General features: G+C 40.4%; 1 protein-coding gene across 2 annotated transcripts in view; it reads right to left on the bottom strand.

The window, feature by feature from the left end:
• Window positions 1–23,301, bottom strand: part of FHOD3 (formin homology 2 domain containing 3) — a 341,124-nt gene that overhangs the window by 262,781 nt on the left and 55,042 nt on the right. For both annotated transcript variants that reach the window (XM_083377070.1, XM_083377071.1), the window contains exon 3: window positions 11,554–11,618. In XM_083377070.1, coding sequence (XP_083233196.1) covers window positions 11,554–11,618 — 65 coding nt within the window. The remainder of the gene's footprint in view (window positions 1–11,553; window positions 11,619–23,301) is intronic.

Here is a 23,301-nt window from a genome sequence, read left to right as displayed (position 1 = left end):
ATTGCTGGATTATCTTCAAGAGAATTTTATTCACAAGTGGTATGAAGACTATGATTTGATAGTTGGGACAATCTTTTGTATCATCTTTCTGTGGTATTGGGATAAATACTGACCTTTTCCATTCTTTTGGCCACTGACTAGATTTACATACATTTTGGTAAAGCACCGTCAGTGCTTTTGTGTTGGTACTGGTCTCAGTAACTCTGCAGGAATTCTATCTACTCCTGGAGCTTTGCAGTTAGGCAACTGATTGATTGCCCTCAGTACTTCCTTTTCTACGTTATCTGGTTCGATAGGTCAGCTTCTCTCATTACGTTTGGTGTTGTTTTTCGTTGGTGTAAAATATATTCCAGTCACCGTTCTCTGATTGCTTGTTGGTCATACAATTCCTACCCATCACATTCTCTGACCATCACCTTGTCATAAAAGGGTTTTTGGCCTTCTTCAAATAAGTGTAACACTCTCTTGTATGACCTCTCATCTCTGCTTCCTCCAGTTTCTTGCATGGCTCAGCCCAATACTTTTTTTTAAATCTTTCCTTGCCTTCTCTGGAACTTTGTATTTATTCCTCCACATTTTTTCTCTGCCATCCATGGCTTTTGCTTTTCTTCTCTCTTCTGCAGTCTCTATTGTAGCTTTTGATAGCCAACTGTTCAACTTCATTGGTTTGTTGTAGGTAATATGTTCTTGGGCTACTTCAGTGATGGTTGCTTTTATTTCCTCCCACAGCATATCTGATTTTCTATGATGTTCAAATCTGTTAACTTCAACTGTATATTCTGGGGGAATCTTCTCAACATAAAATTTCTGAATCAAGGACACTGCAGCACCTGAACTTTACCTTAATGCAGTCCATGGTCTGACCTACAATTTGCATCAGGGAATGTTTTCACAGTGAGGATGGAACTTTTTCACTTCTTTTGGCATAATATATAGTTGATTTGGTTTTGGTGTTCTCCATTTGGTGAAATCAGTCACCACTGAGTTGTTCAAACCACATATTCATTATGCCTAGCTGTTATTCGTGGCATATAGTAGCTGAATCAGATATTCTCCTGCCTTATTTCATTCACCAAGGCCAAACCTATCTGTAGTCCCTGCTTCTTCCATTTGTCCCACTTTTGCACTGAAATCTCCAATAATTAATGTCATTGGTGTTTGTCAGAGCATGCAGTTTTATTGCACTGAGGTAACCCAGAAGTAAATACTGTAAACAGTATTTCTCAGATCTAGTCCTTCACCTAGATCTGGCATTTTCTGCAGCACTCTTAAACTCGCATGCCCTAACCTTCTGTGTAATAAATGTACACAGTTATCATGCTTTGAGTGTTTGTGAGTGTTTGTGCACAACCTTCCTGCTGCTTCCTTTGTATATACAATTATCCTGTTTAACACCTTGTGCACAAATCTGCACACCTTTCCTTATGATGTACTGACCCTTTGCAAACAGTACTTCATATCACAGTTTATCTAAATTTGAAATACTCAGTAAATTATGGCCTGACTCTGGCACATTTAACACATCTATACCAGGTACATAAACTTTACCTTCCCCTTTTATAGCAGACTGTTGTCCATTAGCCCAGCTAACAAATGATTGCTTAGCTGGTCTCAAGTTAGAAAATATTTGTGGGTCATTTGCAATATGCTGACTGTCTCCACTGTCCAATAACCAAGTGGTTTTTTCAGTTAATGCTTCCAGAGAAAATGTCGGTTCTCTCACTGCTTCTCTGTTTCTCCTCTTAGGGCAGTGCCTCTGGAGATGCTCTGTAGAAGCATACTTGTAGCAGCTTTTCACTGTGCAAACTTTCTCAGCTGCTGTGCCGGCACCACCCTGGGATGGAGCATTTCTAGGCTTGGGCTGGGTGTTGTGATCACCCCCTCTGCTGCTTTTCCAGACATTTCTGTTCCTCCTCCAGCAACTGTCCAGTCAAATAACTCATGGTTAAGTCCTTCTCCTGCATGGACTATAAACTGGTCACTAGGACATCTCATCAATTGTCCAATGAACTGAGCACCACATACACCTTATGTGACTCAGTGAAAGTCATTCCTCTTTCCTCTAATTCTAGGAATGTCTTTCTCATGGACTGCAAATGCATAAACATGCTCTCTCCCGGCTTCAGCTGTGCTTTATATAGCTTTCTTGTCAGCATTACTTTGCTGCTCACAGTCTCTCTCATGTACACACTGCGCAAAGCTTCCCAGCACTCCTTAGCAGACTGGACACCCCTCATGTGTATCAGCTGGCTATCCTCAAAACTAAGGATTATAGTGGCCAGTGCTGTCTCATTCCTTCTCTGGTCCCCATTGTCCAGGGCTGCAGGTGGATCAGCAACTATCATCCACAACTCCTCCCTTCTCAGATACATCTCCATTTTCAGACTCCAGGAGAGGTAGTTAATCTCATTCAGCCAAGATACTATGAAACCTCCTCCCATTATGCCAGGGGTGTCAAACTGCCGGCCGGTGGGCTGGTTTCATCATACAAAAGCCATGCTCACCCCACTGCCAGCAATGGAAAAAAAAGTCATGATACTTCATGACATGTCACATGACATGGCAAGTTTGACATCCCTGCATTATGCTGATAGAAGCCATGTTGCCTGCTTCTCTAAACCACCACAAAACACAACAAACCACAAGCGTCAACCCCTCTGGCTCTGGGTCAAACTCTCACTGGGTTTCTCTTCACTCTGGGCCCATAACCTCAGAGCATGCACAGTTCTATTGTGCTGAGTTAACCCAGGAGTAAATACAGTAAACAATGGTTTATAGTTTAACGTGGTTTATATTATATACAAATATACACTAGAAATAAAATACATACACACGGTGAAACAGCAAACATAAATACACAGCAGTTACAGCAATCAAACGGATGAGAGAGAGAGAAAGAGAGAAACTCCAGGAAAAAACTTTCCTTTTATACTCAGCCTCTTAAAGGCACAGACATGGACCCTGCTGAGTCATTCCTAATATTGCCTCATCCTATCATTGCATCTTCCACATTACATTACATCTTTACATAAGCTGTTTAGCTGTTAAATTATATTACATTATCCTATTGCTGGTTCTGCCCACTTTTTTATTCAATATGAAACACGTTTGTCTTTTGATGGTATTATTGCCATAGTAGTATACAATATGACTATCAGAGATGAAAAAAAACCAGAGCCAGTCCAATGGATTTCACTGATGCCTAGTATAGTGTTGAGCTTAAAAATGTATTTAACAGGTAATTGAATGCATCTGTAGCAGTAAAGACTAGCCAGTTTAGATTCTAGCTTATTAGTTGACAGCAATCTAATTTCAAGAAATGTGTCTGAGGAGATCTATTCACTCTTCATAATGTTGACAAATGCAGAGAACTCCCATATTAAAGCAAGGAAGGAATGAGAAACAAAACTGAAGCTCTGATGAGAGAACAAACAATGGTATCTTTTAAACACTCCCTGACCTACTGCTCAGAGGCAACATCTGGATGGTAGTTCCCTCATTTCATTGAAACTTCATTTGGTAGATCTTCAGTCTCATCCCAAATCAGTGTCAACAAATTTGAAGGGGGTGTCAATAAAGGCTAGAGGCTATGTGGTAGGAATAATACGCACTCATTTTACATGCCTCCGAATATCTGTGGGTTTGGAGATCAGAGAATGGACTATGCTAGGAGTCCATACTGCTTTTCAAGTATTTATGAAATATAACATACATTAGCTTTTAACGTGTTATAGGAGTCTGCTGTTTGCTGCAATTTAACTTACAATAGTATTTGGGGGAGGGAAGAGAAAGGGGAATATATCTCAACTGTTTTGCACAACTTCTCCAAAATTATTCCTACAATCTGAGTAGGTTCAAAGAAAAGGTAGGGAAGATTTTATAGTATTAATGAATGATATCCAAAGCAGCAACATCCATTACACTGAAACCAAAAAAGGCTGAGGTAGGGTAAATTAATAAGATTTTACATACATTAACAGAAGGAACAGAATAACAGAGTTGGAAGGGACCTCAGAGGTCTTCTAGTCCAACCCCCTGCTTAACAAGAAGATCTTATATTGTTTGAGACAAATGTCGCCAGTGATGGGAGCATCCACAACTTTTAAAGGCAAGCCATTCCACTGATTAATTGTTCTCACCATTAGGAAATTTCTCCTTAATTCCAGGTTGCTTCACTCCTTCATTAGTTTCCATCCATTGTTTCTTCCCTTCTGGTGCTTTGGAAAATAAGTTGACCCATCTTCTCTATGGCAGCCCCTCAAATATTGGAACACTGCTGTAATGTCACCCTTACCCTTTCTTTTCACTAGACTAGACATACTTAATTTCTGCAACCATTCTTCATGTTTTAGCCTCCAGCGTCCTAATCATTTTTGTTGCTCTTTTCTGCACTCTTTGTTGTTGTTAGCTGCAAAGTCGTGTCCGACTCATCGCGACCCTATGGACAACGTTCCTCCAGGCCTTCCTGTCCTCTACCATCTTCTCGAGTCCATTTAAGCTCACGCCTACTGCTTCAGTGACTCCATCCAGCCACCTCATTCTCTGTTGTCCCCTTCTTCTATTGCCCTCAATCTTTCCCAGCATTAGGCTGTTCTCCAGTGAGTCCTTCCTTCTCATTACGTGGCCAAAGTATTTGAATTTTAGCTTCAGGATCTAGCCTTCTAAAGAGCAGTCAGGGTTGATCTCCTCTAGGACTGACTGGTTTGATCGCCTTGCAGTCCAAGGGACTCGCAGGAGTCTTCTCCAGCACCACAGTTCAAAGGCCTCAATTCTTTTGCGCTCAGCCTTTTTTATGGTCCAGCTTTCACTGCCATACATTACAACTGGGAAGACCATAGCCTTGACTATACACACTTTTGTTGACAGGGTGAAGTCTCTGCTTTTTAGTGTGCTGTCTAGATTTGCCATTGCTTTCCTCCCCAGGAGCAAGCGTCTTTTAATTTCTTGGCTACAGTCTCCATCTGCAGTGATCTTGGAGCCCAGGAAAATAAAATCTGTCACTACCTCCATTTCTTCCCCATCTATTTGCCAGGAATTGAAAGGGCCGGATGCCATGATCTTGGTTTTCTTAATGTTAAGTTTCAACCCAACTTTTGTACTCTTCTTCTTCACCCACAACAAGAGGCTCTTTAGTTCTTCTACACTTTCTGCCATTAGAGTGGTATCATCTGCATATCTTAGGTTGTTGAGATTTCTTCCGGCAATCTTAATTCCAAGTTTTGATTCATCTAGCCCTGCCTTTCTCATGATGTGCTCTGCATATAAGTTAAATAGGCAGTGTGACAGTATACAGCCTTGCGGGACTCCTTTCCCAATTTTGAACCAATCAGTGGTTCCATGTCCAGTTCTCACTGTTGCTTCTTGGTCCACATATAGATTTCTCAAGAGACAAATAAGATGGTCTGGTACACCCATCTCTTTAAGAACTTGCCACAGTTTGTTGTGATCCACACAATCAAAGGCTTTAGCATAGTGAATGAAGCAGAAGTAGATGTTTTTCTGGAACTACCTAGCTTTCTCCATGATCCAACGTATGTTGGTAATTTGATCTCTAGTTCCTCTGCCTCTTCGAAATCCTGCCTGTACTTCTGATAGTTCTCTGTCCACATGTTTATTTATTTATTTTATTAAACTTATATACTGCTGGAGTCTAGCTTGTAGGATTTTAAGCATAACTTTACTAGCATGAGAAATGAGTGCAATGGTGCAGTAGTTTGAACATTCTTTGGCACTGCCTTTGTTTGGAATTGGAATGTAAACTGATCTTTTCCAACCCTGTGGCCAATGTTGAGTTTTCCAAATTTGCTGGTAAATTGAGTGTAGCACTTTTACTGCATCATCTTTTAAGATTTTGAATAGCTCAGCTGGAATACTGTCACCTCCACTAGCTTTGTTGTTGCTCAGCTTTTCACTTCACATTCTAGGATGTCTGGCTTGAGGTCAGTGACCACCTCATTGTGATTATCAGGGACATTAAGCTCATTCTCGTATAGTTCTTCTATGTAATTTTGCCACCTCTTCTTAATCTTCTTAATCTCTTCTGCCTCTGTTAGGTCCCTGCCATTTTGGTCCTTTATCATGCCCATTTTTGCATGAAACGTTCCCTTCATCTCTCCAATTTTCTTAAAAAGATCTCTGGTCCACCCTATTCTATTGTTTTCTTCTATTTCGTTGCACTGTTCATTTAAGAAGGCATTCTTACCTCTTCTAGCTATTCTCTGGAATTCTGCATTCAATTGGGCGTATCTTTCTTTTTCTCCCTTGCCTTTCGCTTCCCTCCTTTCCTCAGCTATTTGCAAAGTTCCTCAGACAGCCATTTTGCTTTCTTGCATTTCTTTTTCTTTGGGATGGTTTTGGTTGCTACCTGTTGTACAATGTCGCGAACCTCTGTCCATAGTTCTTCAGGCACTCTGTCTATCAGATCTAATTCCTTAAAACTATTTGTCACCTCTACTGTATATTCAACAGGGATATGATTTAATTCATACCTGAGTGGCCTAGTGCTTTTTCCTACTTTCTTCAGTTTAAGCCTAAACTTTGCAATAAGAAGCTCATGGTCTGAGCCACAGTCAGCTCCTGGTCTTGTTTTTACTGACTGTATAGAGCTCCTCCATCTTTGGCTGCAGAGCACATAGTCAATCTGATTTCTGTGTTGACTGTCTGGTGATGTCCATGTGTAGAGCCGTCTCTTGGGTTGTTGGAAAAGAGTGTTTGCTATGACCATCGTATTATCTTGACAAAATTCTATCAGCCTGTGCCCTGCTTCATTTTGTACTCCAAGGCCAAACTTGCCTGTTTTTCCGATTATCTTTTGGCTTCCTACTTTAGCATTCCAATCCCCCATGATGATAGGGACATCATTTTTTGGTGTTAGTTCTATAAGGTGCTGTAGGGCTTCATAGAACTGGTCAATTTCATACTTTTCAGCACCGGTGGTTGGGGCATAGACTTGGACTACTGTGATATTGAATGGTTTGCCTTGGATTCGAACTGAGATCATTCTGTCATTTTGAGGATTGTATCCCAGTATTGCTTTTCCTAATCTTTTATTGACTATGAAGGCTACTCCATTTCTTCTGGGGAATTCTTGCCTGCAGTAGTATACCTGATGGTCATCTGAATTAAATTCACCCATTCCTGTCCATTTTAGTTCGCTGATACCTAAGATGTCGATGTTCAGTCTTGTCATCTCTTGTTTGACCACGTCCAGCTTTCCTTGATTCATGGATCTTACATTCCAGGTTCCGATGGAGAAAAAATCTTTATAGCATTGGACTTTCCTTTCACCACCAGACACATCCACAGCTGAGCGTCCTTTCGGCTTTGGCCCATTCTTTCTGGCGCTACTAGTACTAGCCCTCTGCTCTTCCCCAGTAGTATATTGGACGCCTTCCGACCTGAGGGGCTCATCTTCCAGCGTCATATCGTTTTGCCTTTTGGTACTGTCCATAGGGTTTTCATGGCAAAGATATTGGAGTGGGTTGCCATTTCCTTCTCCAGTGTATCATGTTTTGTCAGAACTCTCTGCTATGACCTTTCTGCCTTGGGTGGCCCTGCACAGCATAGCTCATAGCTTCATTGAATTACGCAAGCCCCTTCGCCACGACAAGGCAGTAATCCATGAAGGGGTCTGCATTCTTTACAGAGTGTCAATATCTTTTTATAATATGGTAACCAAAACTGGGTGCAGTATTATATATGTGGTCTTACTAAGGCTTTATAAAACAGTGAGGGGTCCTTTGGTGCTCTCTCAGCTTGCTTGCTTTCTTGCAGACATCATCAGTGCTAGAGGACCCCTCATTTCAACCCTGAGTTACAAATATCCTCCTTCATTGGTAAAACAATACTAATACTTCATGTGATCTAGGTTCTATTCCTCTGTTAATGCAATCTAGGACTGCATTTGTTTTTTTGGCTGCTGCCACAAACTGCAGGCAGCTCATATTTAAGTGATTGTCCACTAGGACTCCAAGATCCCTCTCACAATTACTGTTATTAAGTTTCACTTAATCTGTACTTGTACATTTGATTTTCTTGTCTAAGTGTAAAACCCTACTTTTATCTACACTGCATTTTATTTTGTTAGATAGGGCCGAATGTTCAAGTGAGTCAAGATTCATCTGGATATTGAGCTTATCTTCTAGGGTGTTAGTTATTCCTGCTAGAGTCCTCTAAAAATTTGGTGAGTGCCCCTTCTGTTCCCTAATCTAAATCGTTTAAGACGATGTTGAAGAGTACAAGGCCTAAAATGGAACCTTGGAGCTTACGTCCCTCCAGGTAGAATGTAGTTCCATTAAGGACTACACATTAAGTGTTGTTTGTCAGCCAGTTACAAATCCATCTGGTGGGATGCTGTGTATCCCACATTATTTTAGCTTACCAAGTGGGTTGAGTCTACTTTGTCAAATGCCTTACTGAAATCCAAGTATATTATGTCCACTGCATTTCATTCGTCCACTAATTTAGTCTCTTTGTCAAAGAATGAAATAAGATTTGTTTGGCATGATCTGTTTGTGACCCATGTTGGTTTCTGGTTATATAGGTATTTGAAGATCTTCTGCTTGATTAAATCCTTTTCTAGGATTTTCCCAGGAAAAATGTCAGATTGGTCTGTAGTTTCCTGCATCTGTTCCCCCACTTTTTGAAGATGGGAACCACATCAGCTCTTTTCCACTCCTCTGGTGGTTCCCTGTTCTCCAAGATCTGCTGAGATCACATTTTGGTAGTTTCGAGATCACATCTGCCTTTAGAACTCTGGGATGTAATCTGTCAGATCCTGATGATTTGAGCTTGTCCAGAGCAGACAGGTGTTTTCCTATCATTTTCTTACTTATTTTAATTTGTATTCCTCATCTGTCTTTTATAGTTATGTTTTTGGTAATTTGAGCTATATTATCTTTTTTCATAAGCAGCTCTGCTTTCTCCTTGCTGTCTGTCCCTTCCTTCCATGTCCTCTCATTATCCTTGACTTTTTTTCTATGTTGAAAAAACTTTGTTATTATTATTGTTGACATTTGTTGCAAGTCTTACTTCATCCTGGATCCATTTTTGCAAATTCAGGCTACTTGGTATTGTGCCTTAGTTATGTGTTCCTCTTTCCATTTTGTGTACTTATGCATTTTATCTTTCAGGTTATCAGAGAGTTCTTTGTTTAATCATGCTGGTTTCTTCTTGGATTTCTTATTTTTCTTTTTCAATTGGATTGGGCTTTTATAATCATATTTTTCAGAGTGCCTAAGCTTCTTGAGTTAGTTGACTTCCACATTTTGATTTTACTTGGTTTTCTTTCTGACAGCAATATTATACATAGAATATTTTCCTTTTTTGGTTATAATTTTTTTTTGGGCAGGAAAGATAGGAAAGGGAAAGGGGAATAGAAAAGTGAGGGAAGGGAAAAAAAAGAAAAAAAGGCATTGACTTCCGACTTCCTTTGGTGCAGTAAAATAGAATTTCAACATCAGACCTCAACTTTTTATTTTTACAAAATGACATAAACTAGCCATTTTGATAATATCCAATCTATCTAATTGATAAAACCCAAAATTAAAGTTTCATTTTTCCCACCTCAAGCACAAAGTCCAAAAGTGGTTTCCACATAGCAATAAAAGTATTCATGTTCTTTTCTTTAATCAGTTTTTGCATCAGTTTTTGCAACCATTCCTCCATTGTAGGAATCAATGTAGTCTTCCACTTCTGAGCGTTGAGTAATCTTGCTGCTGTCCACATATATGACATCAAAGTTCCATATTTTTTTCCATGCCTTTGTCCATTAGCCCCAAAAGAAAGCTCTCTGGTTTTCTTTCTATATCCACTTTAGGAATTTTCTGTGTTAACACATGAATCCTGCTCAAATATTTTTTTGCTTTATCACACGTCCACATTAAGAGTTAGAAGGTCCCCTCTTTATATTTACACTTCCAACATTCATTTGAAATGCCTTTATACATTTCTGAAAACTTATCTGGTGTTAAATACCAATGGTACATCATCTTATAGAAATTTTCTTTTAAATTATAGTTTAATGTAAATTTTAATCCTTTATTCCACATATTCTCCCATTATACAAGCATTATATTATACCCCAAAATTCTTGCTCATCTAATCATACGTTTTATTTGTTCATTTTCCAGATTTATCTTCAATAACATTTTATAAACTTTAGCAAAAATATGTTCATCACTACCACACAGTAGGATTTCTAATTCATTTTTAACAAAGCTAAACCCATGATTCTTTATATCGTTTAAATCTTTCTTTCAATTGCATGTATATAAACCAATGGCAGACATAACCAGAATACTTTCTAACATTGCCTCTACTCTAATAAAAGTTTGGCTGGCTAATAATAATATAGGATTAAAAGTATTGTTTTTAAAATACAATAGCTTGCTCCCTCTTAACAGTTCTGCGCTTCCCCATATCATAACAGCATGCCTAATATAATGAGGCACAACAAATATTCTGATTAAATGACCTGAGGAAAAAAAATGTAAGTATTCATGTATACTTATAAAGTATACATATTTTTAAAAAGAAAAATATGTTTTCTTTTCACTACAAATAATATCAATTCATAATTCATGAATAAAATGTTGAGTCCATCTGAACAAGTAATGATAAAAAAGTACATTCAGGCTTATTTGGATCTAAAGTAAGAAAATTGTACAAATGTTATTGTCCTAAGAATTTAAAGTCCTGGAGGAATTTCTTTCAACATGTATTATGCTCATAAACTATGGTGAGGTCTAATAGTGAAAACAGTTCCATAAATGATTGGTAAAATAAAAAGTAGTCCTCAACTTACTACTGTAATGGATCCTGCCCATTACAGTGATAAATCATGATGATTGCAAAGTAGGTCACAATCCAATTTTATGATTATTTTTTTTGCAGTGGTTGTTAAAATGCCACAGTCATTAAGCAAACCCATTGTTCAGTATGGAACATGTCTGCCCAAAATCAAAACTAAATGCAGGTTTTTGGCAAAAATATCATAAATTGTGGTCATGTTACCACCAGATGCTGCAAACAACCAAAATGTGGTCATGTCACCCCAGGGAGGGAGCTGGCCATCAGAACTTTGGAACCAGGTTTTAAGTAGCATTTGGGAGGATTCCTCTGAATTTCAAATGGTCACTACACGACTAGTTGTAAGTTGAGGACTACCTGTAAACTAAAGGATAGTGTTATTCAAAAAATGAAACTTTGATGCATTCTAAAAACAATGTACACATAAAATTCACAGTTCAAAAACTGTGGAATGATACAGAAAGCCCACAAATTACTAGGCATTGAATAAAACTCTGAAATTGTTTATTCTAAATGATTTGTTATAATTATTTTTCTTGTATATACTCATTAAACAGATAAATTATATTTTGCTATGTAATGTTTTGCAGCATGCTATAGTGTTTTCAGTAGTTTCCAAATGACAAATGTAAGATAATATTATTCCAACAGCATAGATTCTTACTTTTAAAAATATTTCCACTTTAAGAATATTTCCACTAGATTCATACATTTTTCTATTTAAAACATACTATGCATACTTACCAATGCAGGAATGAACTCGGACTGAAAGTTGGGTTCTCAGAATTATGCTGTGTTTTTTGCCCCTACTGGGGAGAAGAAATAAATAAGTGTGATAAACATAGTAGAGAATAATTACAGAAAGAAATAATTTATCTAATCTTATGCTATCTAATGAATTTAAAGACAATTGGATACTGTTTAAATTAAAAACCATACATGTATATGTATTATGACATCTGCAGTTGTATTTTGATTTTAATTTTAAAAGAGAACAATTGTATTAAAAGTTTTAAGCATTTTTTATCACAAATTTGGTCTCAATTGATTTATACTGTGAATTAACCCTGTAGAAAATAAAAGTTTTTTTATTATCATCCCATATTGAACTAAAATTGGAAATATTCATGTCTATATTTTCAAATATATTTGAACCCACATTTACATATTTGGATTTCAAATAATGAGTACAAAGAAAATAGGCCCAACTGTCTGAACTTTTGCCTATGGTTTTGTTTGTGTATTCATACTTATATTTGCATATCACTTGTTCAGACCATCACCCAGGATTTTAGTTAGAGTTAGTGTTACAGTCTTCCTTTCTCCCCTCTATTCCTGATGCTTCAAAATTTCTGCAGAAAATGTAAGCATCGTAACTTCTAAAAATATAGCTGAACCAGTTCAAGGTTTCTTACAAACATGCAACTGGTCCTTGCTGCCAGGAGGATCTTACTGAATTTGAAATTTACTAATTAGGCAGCAGTTCAGTGAGGTCTTTTGCCTGCAGTGTCTACCCACTATAAACTGATCCTGCTTTTCACACCTCAAAGAAAAAATATATAGCTCAATTGCCTTTTGAAAAAAGACAGCCATGACCTGGATGACTTAGAATCTCTCTAGACACCTCCTTCTACAATTTCACCTGGAGAACAAGAGAAGTTTGATATATTTTGGATTCTAAGTGTAGGAGAGTCAAACTGCAATACCTGTTTCACTGAGAAGGGTCTAGGGTACTTCGACTCCTACCCTTGGCCACACTTCTTTCACCTCAAGTGTACCGGCTCTGACCATTTACCTGCAGCGTTCCTCCTTGGCTGGGCCACCCCTGCCCATTCTCCCTGGCCAATGGGTCCCTGGCCCTCTGCCTCACACCCTTCAGCTTGACCCATTTGCCGAGGCCTCCTTTGTCCTGGGCTTTTGGCCGCACAGGGCGGTTAGCCAATCAGATGGGTGACAGGCAGTGTGCAGGGGCTGTGTTGTGGGTGCAGCTTCTCTGATTGTGTGGTGGGGAGAAGCCTAGCGTGGGGCAGGAAGGATGGGGGGAAGTCTGGCATGAGGCACAGGAGCAGAGAGGGGAGGATGAAAGAGAAAAAAGAAGTCGGTGTGCTCCAGGCTTTTTTTTTAAAGCTGCCAGAGGCTCAGGGCAGAGAGGGCAACAGGCAGGCAGCAGTGGGCAAGGGCTTCCCATTTTGACCCCTCCTGCCTGTCGTTGCCTCTGCGCCTGGACTCTAGCCTGACGAGCCTCTGCATGGCTCTCAGCTCACCTCTCCCTTCCCCTTTTCCCCTCTGTTCATCCAGCCTGGTTTCAGTCCCCCTTCCTCCTAGCCAATGTCTGGTCCTTGGTCCCCTGTAGACCCCTACAACGTGTGGGGCTTCACTGGGAGAAACACATCTAAATGATTTTTCCTTTCTCCACCAAGTTTGCTCCCCCCTCCCCTCCCAATGATCGATCACCTTGCACCTTCCACCTTGAGGAAGCAAACAGGAGGCGGGTTTGCAGGTGTGTGTGTGTGTGTGTGTGTGTGTGTGTGTGTGTGTGTGTGCATGCATGAGAGCTGTAACACATTCTGTGACTGGGGGTTGGAGCGGAAGAATCTCCATACTCTATTCACATACACACACAGAGGAAATGTTATGTAAACATTGCACTGGTTTAACACAATTAGGCACACACAACATGTTCCCCTGTCCAATTTCCATTCTTTGTTGGGAATGCAACTGGCCACAACACCCATCGGGGCTGGCTTCTCCACCCTCTCCAAACATTTTTCCAGTGTTTCTCATTTTTGGGAAGGGAGGGAGGGAGGGAGGGAGGGAGGGAGGGAGGGAGGAAGGAAGGATAGCTAAAGGCCTGGATGTGATGTCTTGCGGCAGGGATCTCTAGGGTGCTGGGTGGGACCTTGGGCAGCAGCTGAATCTTGACATGTAGGCTCTGTTCAAAAGGAAAATAAAAGAGGTTGGAAAAAAGGAAAAAAATCACAAAAGGCTGCAAGAGGGGTGGTGAGGAGGGAAAACATAGAGGCAAGCATAAACATTGGAGAGGAAAAGAACGGGAGAGACAAGAGAAGCTAAGATGGGAGCTTCTTGCAATCTGAGCCTGGTGCTGAGGCCAATGAAGAACACTAGACACAAGGTGCAGGTTTTCTTTTCTTTTAGTGAAGCCCTCCAAGAAAAGGGATCCTGGCCAGAACGCCAACAAACCTCAAACCACAGAATTAAGAAAGCTTTTTGCATTTTCACAAAAGCAAAAGGCAGGATAAGGCAATATATGTAAGAAATATCATCTAATAAACATTTCAATAATGATCTAATAATGGTTCTATTGATCTGTAGCTGTCCCTATTCCTAAGCCTTGGTTTATGAATGCTTCAGGAGTTATCTAATACACATTCTATTTGCTCCAGGCCATCTCTATTACTAACTTTTAGCTGAGCTTCCAAGATGCCTAAGTCTTTTGTTACTTTTTTTTACAGATTTTATTGATTTTCTAATATTACATTCACATATTTGAAAAGCAACGTGGTGGCTGGGTAGTAGTAATTCAATTACATACAGATATCATTAGTACAGATTTCAAATTGCTACCATAAACATTTCCTCTCTTTTTTCCCTTCATATATACTGTCTATTTGTAGATTTAAAGACAAGTTTCATCCTATCAATCACATAGAAAATAACTTGTTTACATATATCCATAGTTTTTAGTTTACACATATTCTAATTGTTTTAACATACAATCTTTTAGACAATCAATGACCTAATAGATTTTTCAATTTTAATTTCCACTAACATTTAGATTTAACGTTTGATATTTATCATTCCCAAGATTTTTAATATACTCCCAATTCATCACCATTCCTCACAAAATCTGATATTCAAAATACACATCCCGTTTACTTAACTTCTCACCCTCTATGCCAACACATTAAGAATACAATATACTATCCTTCCTTTTTGCTAATTTTCAGTTGTTTTAAGTAGTAATCAAAATTTCTTTTTATTTCAATATTTAATACCTCCTCTCTTTGTATCTGCTATCTCTTGCTTAAACTGATAATTTTCATTTTTAACATTCCATATAGACCTATTACTTTCAACAATAGGTTTTAGCTTTTCTATATTATTCACCTTTACATGACCTTTATGTACAAATCAATATTCAAATTAGCTATTAATATTTTTACCGCTAAATTTTAATGACCAAAATTTTTTCTTTATCTCAGTTCATGTCTTGTGTTCAACATACACATTTTATCTATTTAAGTACATTCTGTTTCAGATTTCAATAAGATGGTCGAAACTCCATTCTTCTTGAGTCTTATTCTGGCTTTTTTCCTTTGCCAAATCATCTTCCATGTCCTTGGTTTTGTGTCATTGAACCAATCTCCTTGAAATATCATGTATATTAATTGATACTGGCAAAACCATCCAATCGCCATTTTTTGGAGAGGACTTGTAGGTCTAGTGGGTCATCTCTTTATTCTTCCATATCGATGTAGTTGTTCTGAATTGTTTATCTTCTCATCCAACTGTTCTTTTTCTAGATCCTCTAGTTTCTTCTGAGTTGTATAAAAAACCTTTTCCTTTTTCCAAGTTGTCAATGTCTTTTCTGGATTTTCAAATATCAATATTTGTTTAATAGTAGATTCTTCTGTCATCATACTTGAATGTTTCATTTTTTTTCTATTGTATTTTGTATAGATGATTCTTTAGTTGTGGTCAAAGTTTGGGCTTAGTATTTCATTGGTTGTGGTAAGAATTTGGATTAGTGTTTTTAACACAGCGAGAGTTTGTTGATCTTCACCCATGAATAAATTTTGTTCCTGGTCTTCTTCCATATTGGTATTTTAAGCTAAAGGCTTTACACTTAGAAAATCCAAAAGAGAGAATGTTTTTTTCCTAGGTAGGGAACACAAAGCCTTTCACACCTGTTGTTTCAAAGTTCTCAAGGTTATGTATCTTATCTATTTTCCTGGGCAGTCAGCCAGGCCCCTTTTAAAGTTTCCCTTTGAGTCCCAAAGTTGTCTTAATCTTTTCAGGGTTTTTTTCATAAGAAAGAATCCAGATTTCCAACAGAAGTAGACAATGAAAAATAGGAAATTAAAAAATCTTTCAATCCACATGCTTTGAGAAATAAAGTTCCAATTGGGATTCAGTTACTTTTTCAACGTTTAAAACGCCCCTGGGTATTTAGTCGCCGCTCTTTCTGGAGGGAGGGCAAAAATCTCCCTTCCCTCACCGCAGTGGGGAAAATGCTTAGCAGCTTAAGGAGGTACAGAAAGTAATTAGGGTGTAAAAGAGGTAGATCTCACCCAGTCTCTTCTGCGCTGCTTTAAGAGTTGCCTGGTGAAAAATGTGACTTAGGCTAGGGATGAGCCATAATGGCCGATCCGTTCATTAGCCAGTTTGGAGGGATTGCCAGGTCTAATGGGAAAGTTGTGGCTCTCCCGCGATCCAGCAAGCGCCCCTACTTGCTGGTCGCCTCTTTGGGGTGACTTTCGGCCCTCTTCAGAGCCCCCCAGCGATGCGAAACTAGACGGGGGAAGAGAGAGCAAATCTCCCAGCTGTCCATAGCAGCTGCATGACAAACCGGAAGCCAGTCTTTTGTTACTTTTATCAGCGTTTAATCACCCAGAATTGTTACAAGCCTTACACATTCCCTGTGAACAAGCACTTTTTGTTCTTGCCAGACAAAACTCTCCAACTCCTGATCTCCTTTCAAGTACGTCATAATCTATCTTCCTTCCTTCCTTCCTTCCTTCCTTCCTTCCTTCCTTCCTTCCTTCCTTCCTTCCTTCCCTCCCTCCCTCCCTCCCTCACTTCCCAAGATTGAGAAACACTGGGAAAAAAGTTTGGAGAGGGTGGAGAAGCCAGCGCCAATGGGTGTTGTGGCCAGTTGCATTCCAGACAAAGAATGAAAATGGGGGGGACATATTGTATGTGCCTAAGTGTGTTAAACCAATGCAATGTTTACATAGCATTACGTGTGTGTGTGTATGTGACTAGAGTATGGAGATTCTTCTGCCATAGTCATAGCTCATGCACGCATAAACACACAGACACACACACAGACACACACACCTGCAAACCCACCTCGATCATTGGGAGGGGAGCAAACTTGGTGGAGAAAGCAAAAATCATTTAGATGTGTTTCTCCCAGTGAAGCCCCCCACATTGTATGGGTCCTACATGGGACCAAGGACCAAGACATTGGCTAGGAGAAAGAGGGGCTGAAACCAGACTGGATGAACGAAGGGGAAAAGGGGAAGGGAGAGGTGAGCTGAGAGCCACGCAGAGGCCTATCAGGCTGGAGTCCAGGCACAGAGGCAACGACAGGCAGGAGGAGTCAAAATGGGAAGCCCCCACCCACTGTTGCCTGCCTGTTGCCCTCTCTGCCCTGAGCCTCTGGCAGCTTTAAAAAAAAAGGCCTAGAGCGCACTGGCTTTTTTTTTTCCCTCCACCCTCCCCTCTGTAGCCTCTGTTCCTAGATTCTGGCCTCACACTGGGGAGTTGGCCTGCTACCCCATGCCAGGCTCCCCCCCCCGGTCTTCCTGCCCCACGCCAGGCTTCTCCCCCTCCCCACAATCAGAAAAATAGTGCTGGCCCTGCCATTCGCCTGCTGCCTCACAATACAGCCCCTGCATTGTCTATCACATGCTGCCCCCGTGAGAGCAACAGGCCTGCTGCCACTCACCCATCTGATTGACTGGCGCTAACTGTCCCATGTGGCCAAAAGCCCAGGACAAATGGGGGCCTCAGAGAATAGGCCAGGCTGAAGGGCGTGAGGCAGAGGGCCAGGGGCCCACTGGCCAGGGAGAATGGGTGGGATGGCTTAGCGGAGGAGGAACACTGCAGGCAAATGGGTGGAGGTGGTAGGCTTGAGCAAAGGAGGTGTGGCCAAGGGTAGGAGCCTTGGTGGAGCAGTGGGCTAATGCCTCCTTAAGTAACACCAGCTGCCTGCAATTAGTGCAGGTTCGCATCCCACCAGGCTAAAGGTTGACTCAGCCTTCCATCCTTCCCAGGTAGGTAAAATGAGGACCCAGATTGTTGGGGGCAATAAGCTGACTTTGTATTAATGCCGCTTGGGGTTTGTGTGAAAGCCCTAATAAGCAGGCATATACATAGAATGAAGGCTACTGCTAAGCTTGTAAGCCGCCCTGAGTCTTCGGAGAAGGGCAAGATATAAATGGAATTAAAATAAATAAAAAAATAAAAAAATAAAGGTCCCATTCTGCACTGAGAAGGTTATCACTGATATAGTATACCTTGGGGAGCAGCAAATAAAATTTATGCATCCTTTGATTCTTTACCAACTTCATTTGTTGCAGCCACACAAATCTAAGCTTGGATTTGTGATCTGCTTAAGTTATTTACGTATCTGTTATTTACAGAATCACTGGACCCTGACAGGAAAAGCCAAGATCTGGGACTTCAATTTTGTGCAGGAGTTGACTTTTTAAATAAACCTTGTCCCTCCTCTCCAGCCTGTCCCCTCAGAATGGATTTCTGAGGAGGGAGGGAAGATAACAGCATCCTTCTCTGCCTTTCTTTTTTTATAGTCCACAGTGCTAAAAGATTTTACCTAATATTTAACCAAAATAATATTTGGTACAACTTTTACAACTTTATTGTTCTAATAAAATAGACTTCCATATTATTCTATCTCTTGCTTTTTCTCCCTTTCCTATGCTGAAATCTGTAGTTCAAAATTAAGTATCACACATTCTTTTAAAACTAAAGATAACTGTTATAATTGAATTAATATATGAATATCAATGACAGTAATAAGCACGGTATCAATAATATAATTATATACATACATACATATACATATACATATACATATACATATATATATATACACACACACACACACACACACACACACACACACATACATACAGTATTTAATTTTATTTACAGTACAATGAAGATAACATAAAAGTAAAATGCATGTTGCTTCAATTAAATTTTTAGGAACCAAGAACTGAGTAGTAAACATTTAACATGCTTTTGTTGTACCTATTGTAATCGATGCTTGAAGCAGGTAGAATAAAAATCAGCATCTGCATTATGATACCAACAGATAGATATCCTTTTCTGTTTTCCCCCAGTTTCTGGCTAAAAATCAGCACCTCCCCAACCCAATCAATTCTTTATGCTCATAGTGATATGTCTCATCAAAGCGTTGTTGTTAGTTGCAAAGTCGTGTCCGACCCATCGCGACCTCATGGACAACATTCCTCCAGGCCTTCCTGTCCTCTACCATCTTCTGGAGTCCATTTAATCTGACACATACTGCTTCAGTGACTCCATCCAGCCACCTCACTCTCTTCTTCTCCCTTTCTTCTATTGCCCTCGATCTTTCCCAGCATTAGGCTCTTCTCCAGTGAGTCCTTCCTTCTCATTAGGTGGCCAAAGTACAGTATTTGAGTTTCAACTTCAGGATTTGGCCTTCTAAAGAGCAGTCAGGGTTGATCTCCTCTAGGACTGATCAGTTTGAACGCCTGGCAGTCCAAGGGATTTGCAGGAGTCTTCTCCAGCACCATAGTTCAAAGGCCTCAATTCTTTGGCACTCAGCCTTTCTTATGGTCCAACTTTCACAGCCATACAATGCAACTAGGAAAACCATGGCCTTGACTATATGCACTTTTGTTGGCAGAGTAATGTCTTTGCTTTTTAGTATGCTGTCTAGATTTACCATGGCTTTCCTCCCCAGGAGAAAGCGTCTGTTAATTTCTTGGCTGCAGTCCCCATCTGCGGTGATCTTGGAGTCCAGGAAAATAAAATCTGTCACTACCTCCATTTCTTCCCCCTCTATTTGCCAGTAATTGAGAGGGCCGGATGCCATGATCTTGGTTTTCTTAATGTTGAGTTTCAAGCCAACTTTTGCACTCTGCTTCTTCACCCGCATCAAGAAGCTCTTTAGTTCTTCTTCACTTTCTGTCATTAGAGTGGTATCATCTGCATATCTTAGGTTGTTGATATTTCTCCCGGCAATCTTAATTCCAACTTTTGATTCATGATGTGCTTTGCATATAAGTTAAATAAGCAGGGCGACAGTATATACCCTTGCCGGACTCCTTTCCCAATTTTGAACCAATCAAACTACTGTGATATTGAATGGTTTGCCTTGGATTCACACTGAGATCATTCTGTCATTTTGCGGACACGGTGGCTCAGTGGATTAGGACGCTGAGCTTGTCGATCAGATGGTCGGCAGTTTAGCGGGTCGAATCCTGAGTGCCGCATAACAGGTTGAGAGCCTGTTACTTGTCCCAGCTTCTGCCAACCTAGCAGTTCAAAAGCACGTAAAAATGCAAGTAGAAAAATAGAGATCACTACGGTGGGAAGGTAACAGCGTTCCGTGCGCCTTTGGCATCTAGTCATGCCGGCCACATGACCATGGAGTCATCCTCAGACAAGCGCTGGCTCTTCGGCTTTGAAACGGAGATGAGCACCAGCCCCTAGAATTGGAAACGACTAGCACACATGTGCGGGGTAACCTTTACCTTATCCCAGTATTGCTTTTCTTACCCTTTTATTGACTATGAAGGCTACTCCATTTCTCCTGAGGGATTCTTGCCCACTGTAGCATACCTGATGGTGAATTAAATTCACCCATTCCTGTCCATTTTAGTTCACTGATTCCTAAGATGTTGATGTTCAGTCTTGTCATCTCTCGTTTGACCATGTCCAGCTTGCCTTGATTCATGGATCTTACATTCCAGGTTCCTATGGAGAATAAATCTTTACAGCATCGGACTTTCCTTTTACTACCAGATGCATCCACACCAAACAACCCCCCCAAAAAATGCTAATAAGGCCACATTGGTATGTATAATTCTGAGTTGTGATTTATCCAATTTATATTTTAACAAGGTTAACCTAAAATAATTAAACAAATTTACCATATCACCACCTATGTTCATATGTACTTTTTCTTTACATTGTTTCAAATGTATGCAACTGATAACATAATTTATCATGTTAAATTTCCCTGATGATAAATACAATCTATGAAATATTTTCATAGACGTTTCTCTAGTTTGGGCTGAATTCAAAATCAGTGGTACTCTATGTCAGTTAGATAACTGTAAAATCAGAGTAAAGTGGCTTACATATCTGATTCCCATATGGTTTCAACCTATTCAAAAATTTTGCCTTCCATTCTAATCATGTTTGAGATTCTCTCTATCTCTTTTAGGTGGTGAATTTTACCTAATTTCAGACTTAGACATATTGCTGGTACAGGTACTCCTTGATTTATGACAATTGGGAACAGAATTTCTGCTGTAAATCAGTGCATTGTAAAAACCAATAACCCCTAACTTCCTGGGGAAACAATCAAACCAGCCACTGGATTGGCTTGATATCATTCAGGGTCCCCAGGTCTGTTGGCAAAACCAGGTATTTAAGGAATTGTTAAAAAGAGTCAAAGTGGGGGACAATCTTATCTCTGTAGAGGTGAGAGAGCCACTACCGAGAAGGCCCTTCTTTTTGCTCCCAATAAATGGACCTCCTCAGGAGGGGACCTGCAACATTCCTTGCCTCCCTGCTCTGGTGGGTCAGGCGATATGACTGTGAAAAAAGATTGTCCTTCAATTGTCCCAAACCATGTAGGACTTTGAAGGGGACAATGAGCACCTTGTACTCAAAAGCAAATCAGCAGCAAATGCAGCTCCTGCAAGAGGTAACATATGTGTAAATCTAGGCTTGCACAAAACCATGCAGACCACTGTATTTTGAACCAACTGATGCTTCTGGATACTTTCCAAGGGCAGCCCCATTGTAGAGTGTTTTGCAGTAGTAAAGACAGATGATTAGGGCATGGGTAACTGTGAGCAGGGATTGTTGGTCTAGGAAAGAGTGTAGCTGACATACAACCCCAGTTGCACAAAGGCCCACCTGGCTAAGACTGCCACCTGCACTTTCAGCAGAAGTTTGATTACACATCAGGTCAGGCTGGGAAGAGCAACTCTAAATCCAAGATCAAGATGGCAGTTCTTCTTGGATCGATGAACCCCAAATGCTAAGCCATTCCATCACGCCAGGGTTCAATTTCAGCCCATTACTACCAGTTCTACCTTTAACAGCCTCTGGACACTGCAAGAGGGAGATCACAGCATCACTTAACTCACAATGGGCTGAGACATACTATATGTCTGTGCCATCGGCATACTGATAATAACACAGCCCATGGTGGTAGATGATCTCACCCAACAACTTCCTGCAGATGTTAAACAGAGGTGGAGACAGCACTGAGCCCTGCGGAACCTCGCAAAGCAGAGGATGAGAGCTGAACCTCTTGTTTCCTATCAACACCAACTGAGAGCAACTGCAAAGGAAACAACTGAACAAAGGACAACTTACAACCCCACACTCCCAACCCCCAAAGCTGCTCCAGAAGTATACCATGGTCGATGATATCAAATGCCACTGAGAGATCAAGTAGAGAGAGGTTGAATGCACTGTCCCATCTCACCCCTGCCAGAATCCATAAAAAAGTGTGACCAATGCCATTTCTGTTCTATATCTAGACTTGAATCCTAACTGGATAATCCATTTTATCCAGGAACCTTTGGAGCTGCAATGCAACCACCTTCTCAACCACCTTCCCCAGAAAAGGAAGTTGGACATAGGACGAAAATTATCCAATAGGATGGAATATAGGCATAGCCTCTTAAGAAGAGGGTGGAGTACAACCTCCTTAAAAGGCTAAGTCACCACCCCTCCCACAGGTAACCATTAATAACCACCAGAACCAACCCACATATCGCCTCCCAGGAAGCTTTTACAAGCCAGGAGGAGCATGGATCAAAAACATCTATTACACAGCTGCTTGCACTCATATTCCATAGGTCCACCTCCTCAAGAGCCACAGTGTCAAACTGTTCCCAGATAGCTGGACATGAACTTTCCCCAGGTACCACCATTGGAGCATGACATCTTACTGGGAATGAATCCAAGTGACTTTGTCTTCTAAAAATCAGCAAATTCCTCACACACAATCTGTTTGACCTCTGTATCCCCTTTCCCCAGAAGAAGGCAGCTCACCTTAAAGTGTGTCACTGGGCAACTATCTACAGATGGAGTGCAGAGATGTATTTATGCTTCACTGCCCAGATTGCCACAAGGTAGGCTTTAATAGCAGCTCTTACCTGTATGTGGTCAAGTTTGTTATTTGTCTTCTCCCAATGCCACTCTAGACGTCTTGCCATCCGTTTCATCTCATTCAATTCCTCCATGTATTATGAGGGAATGAAGGGGTTATGGTTTAGGAGAGGTCACATGGGCACAATCCTATCCAAACCCTCAATACTTTTTATACTCCAAGTAGTGACTAGGAGCTTGGTAAGACAATGCATATCTGCAGTTACAATGCCCAATCCCTTCTGAAACCCATCATGGCCCACTAGTCTCTGGAGAACCTACTAAGTCCTGCCTCTCTGCCAAGGAGTACAGAGTACATAACCACAGACTGTGATCTGA

This window comes from Vipera ursinii, assembly GCF_947247035.1.
Source record: "Vipera ursinii genome assembly, chromosome: Z".
Classification (NCBI taxonomy): Eukaryota; Metazoa; Chordata; class Lepidosauria; order Squamata; family Viperidae; genus Vipera; species Vipera ursinii.
This window is presented reverse-complemented; position numbering and strand designations above follow the sequence as displayed.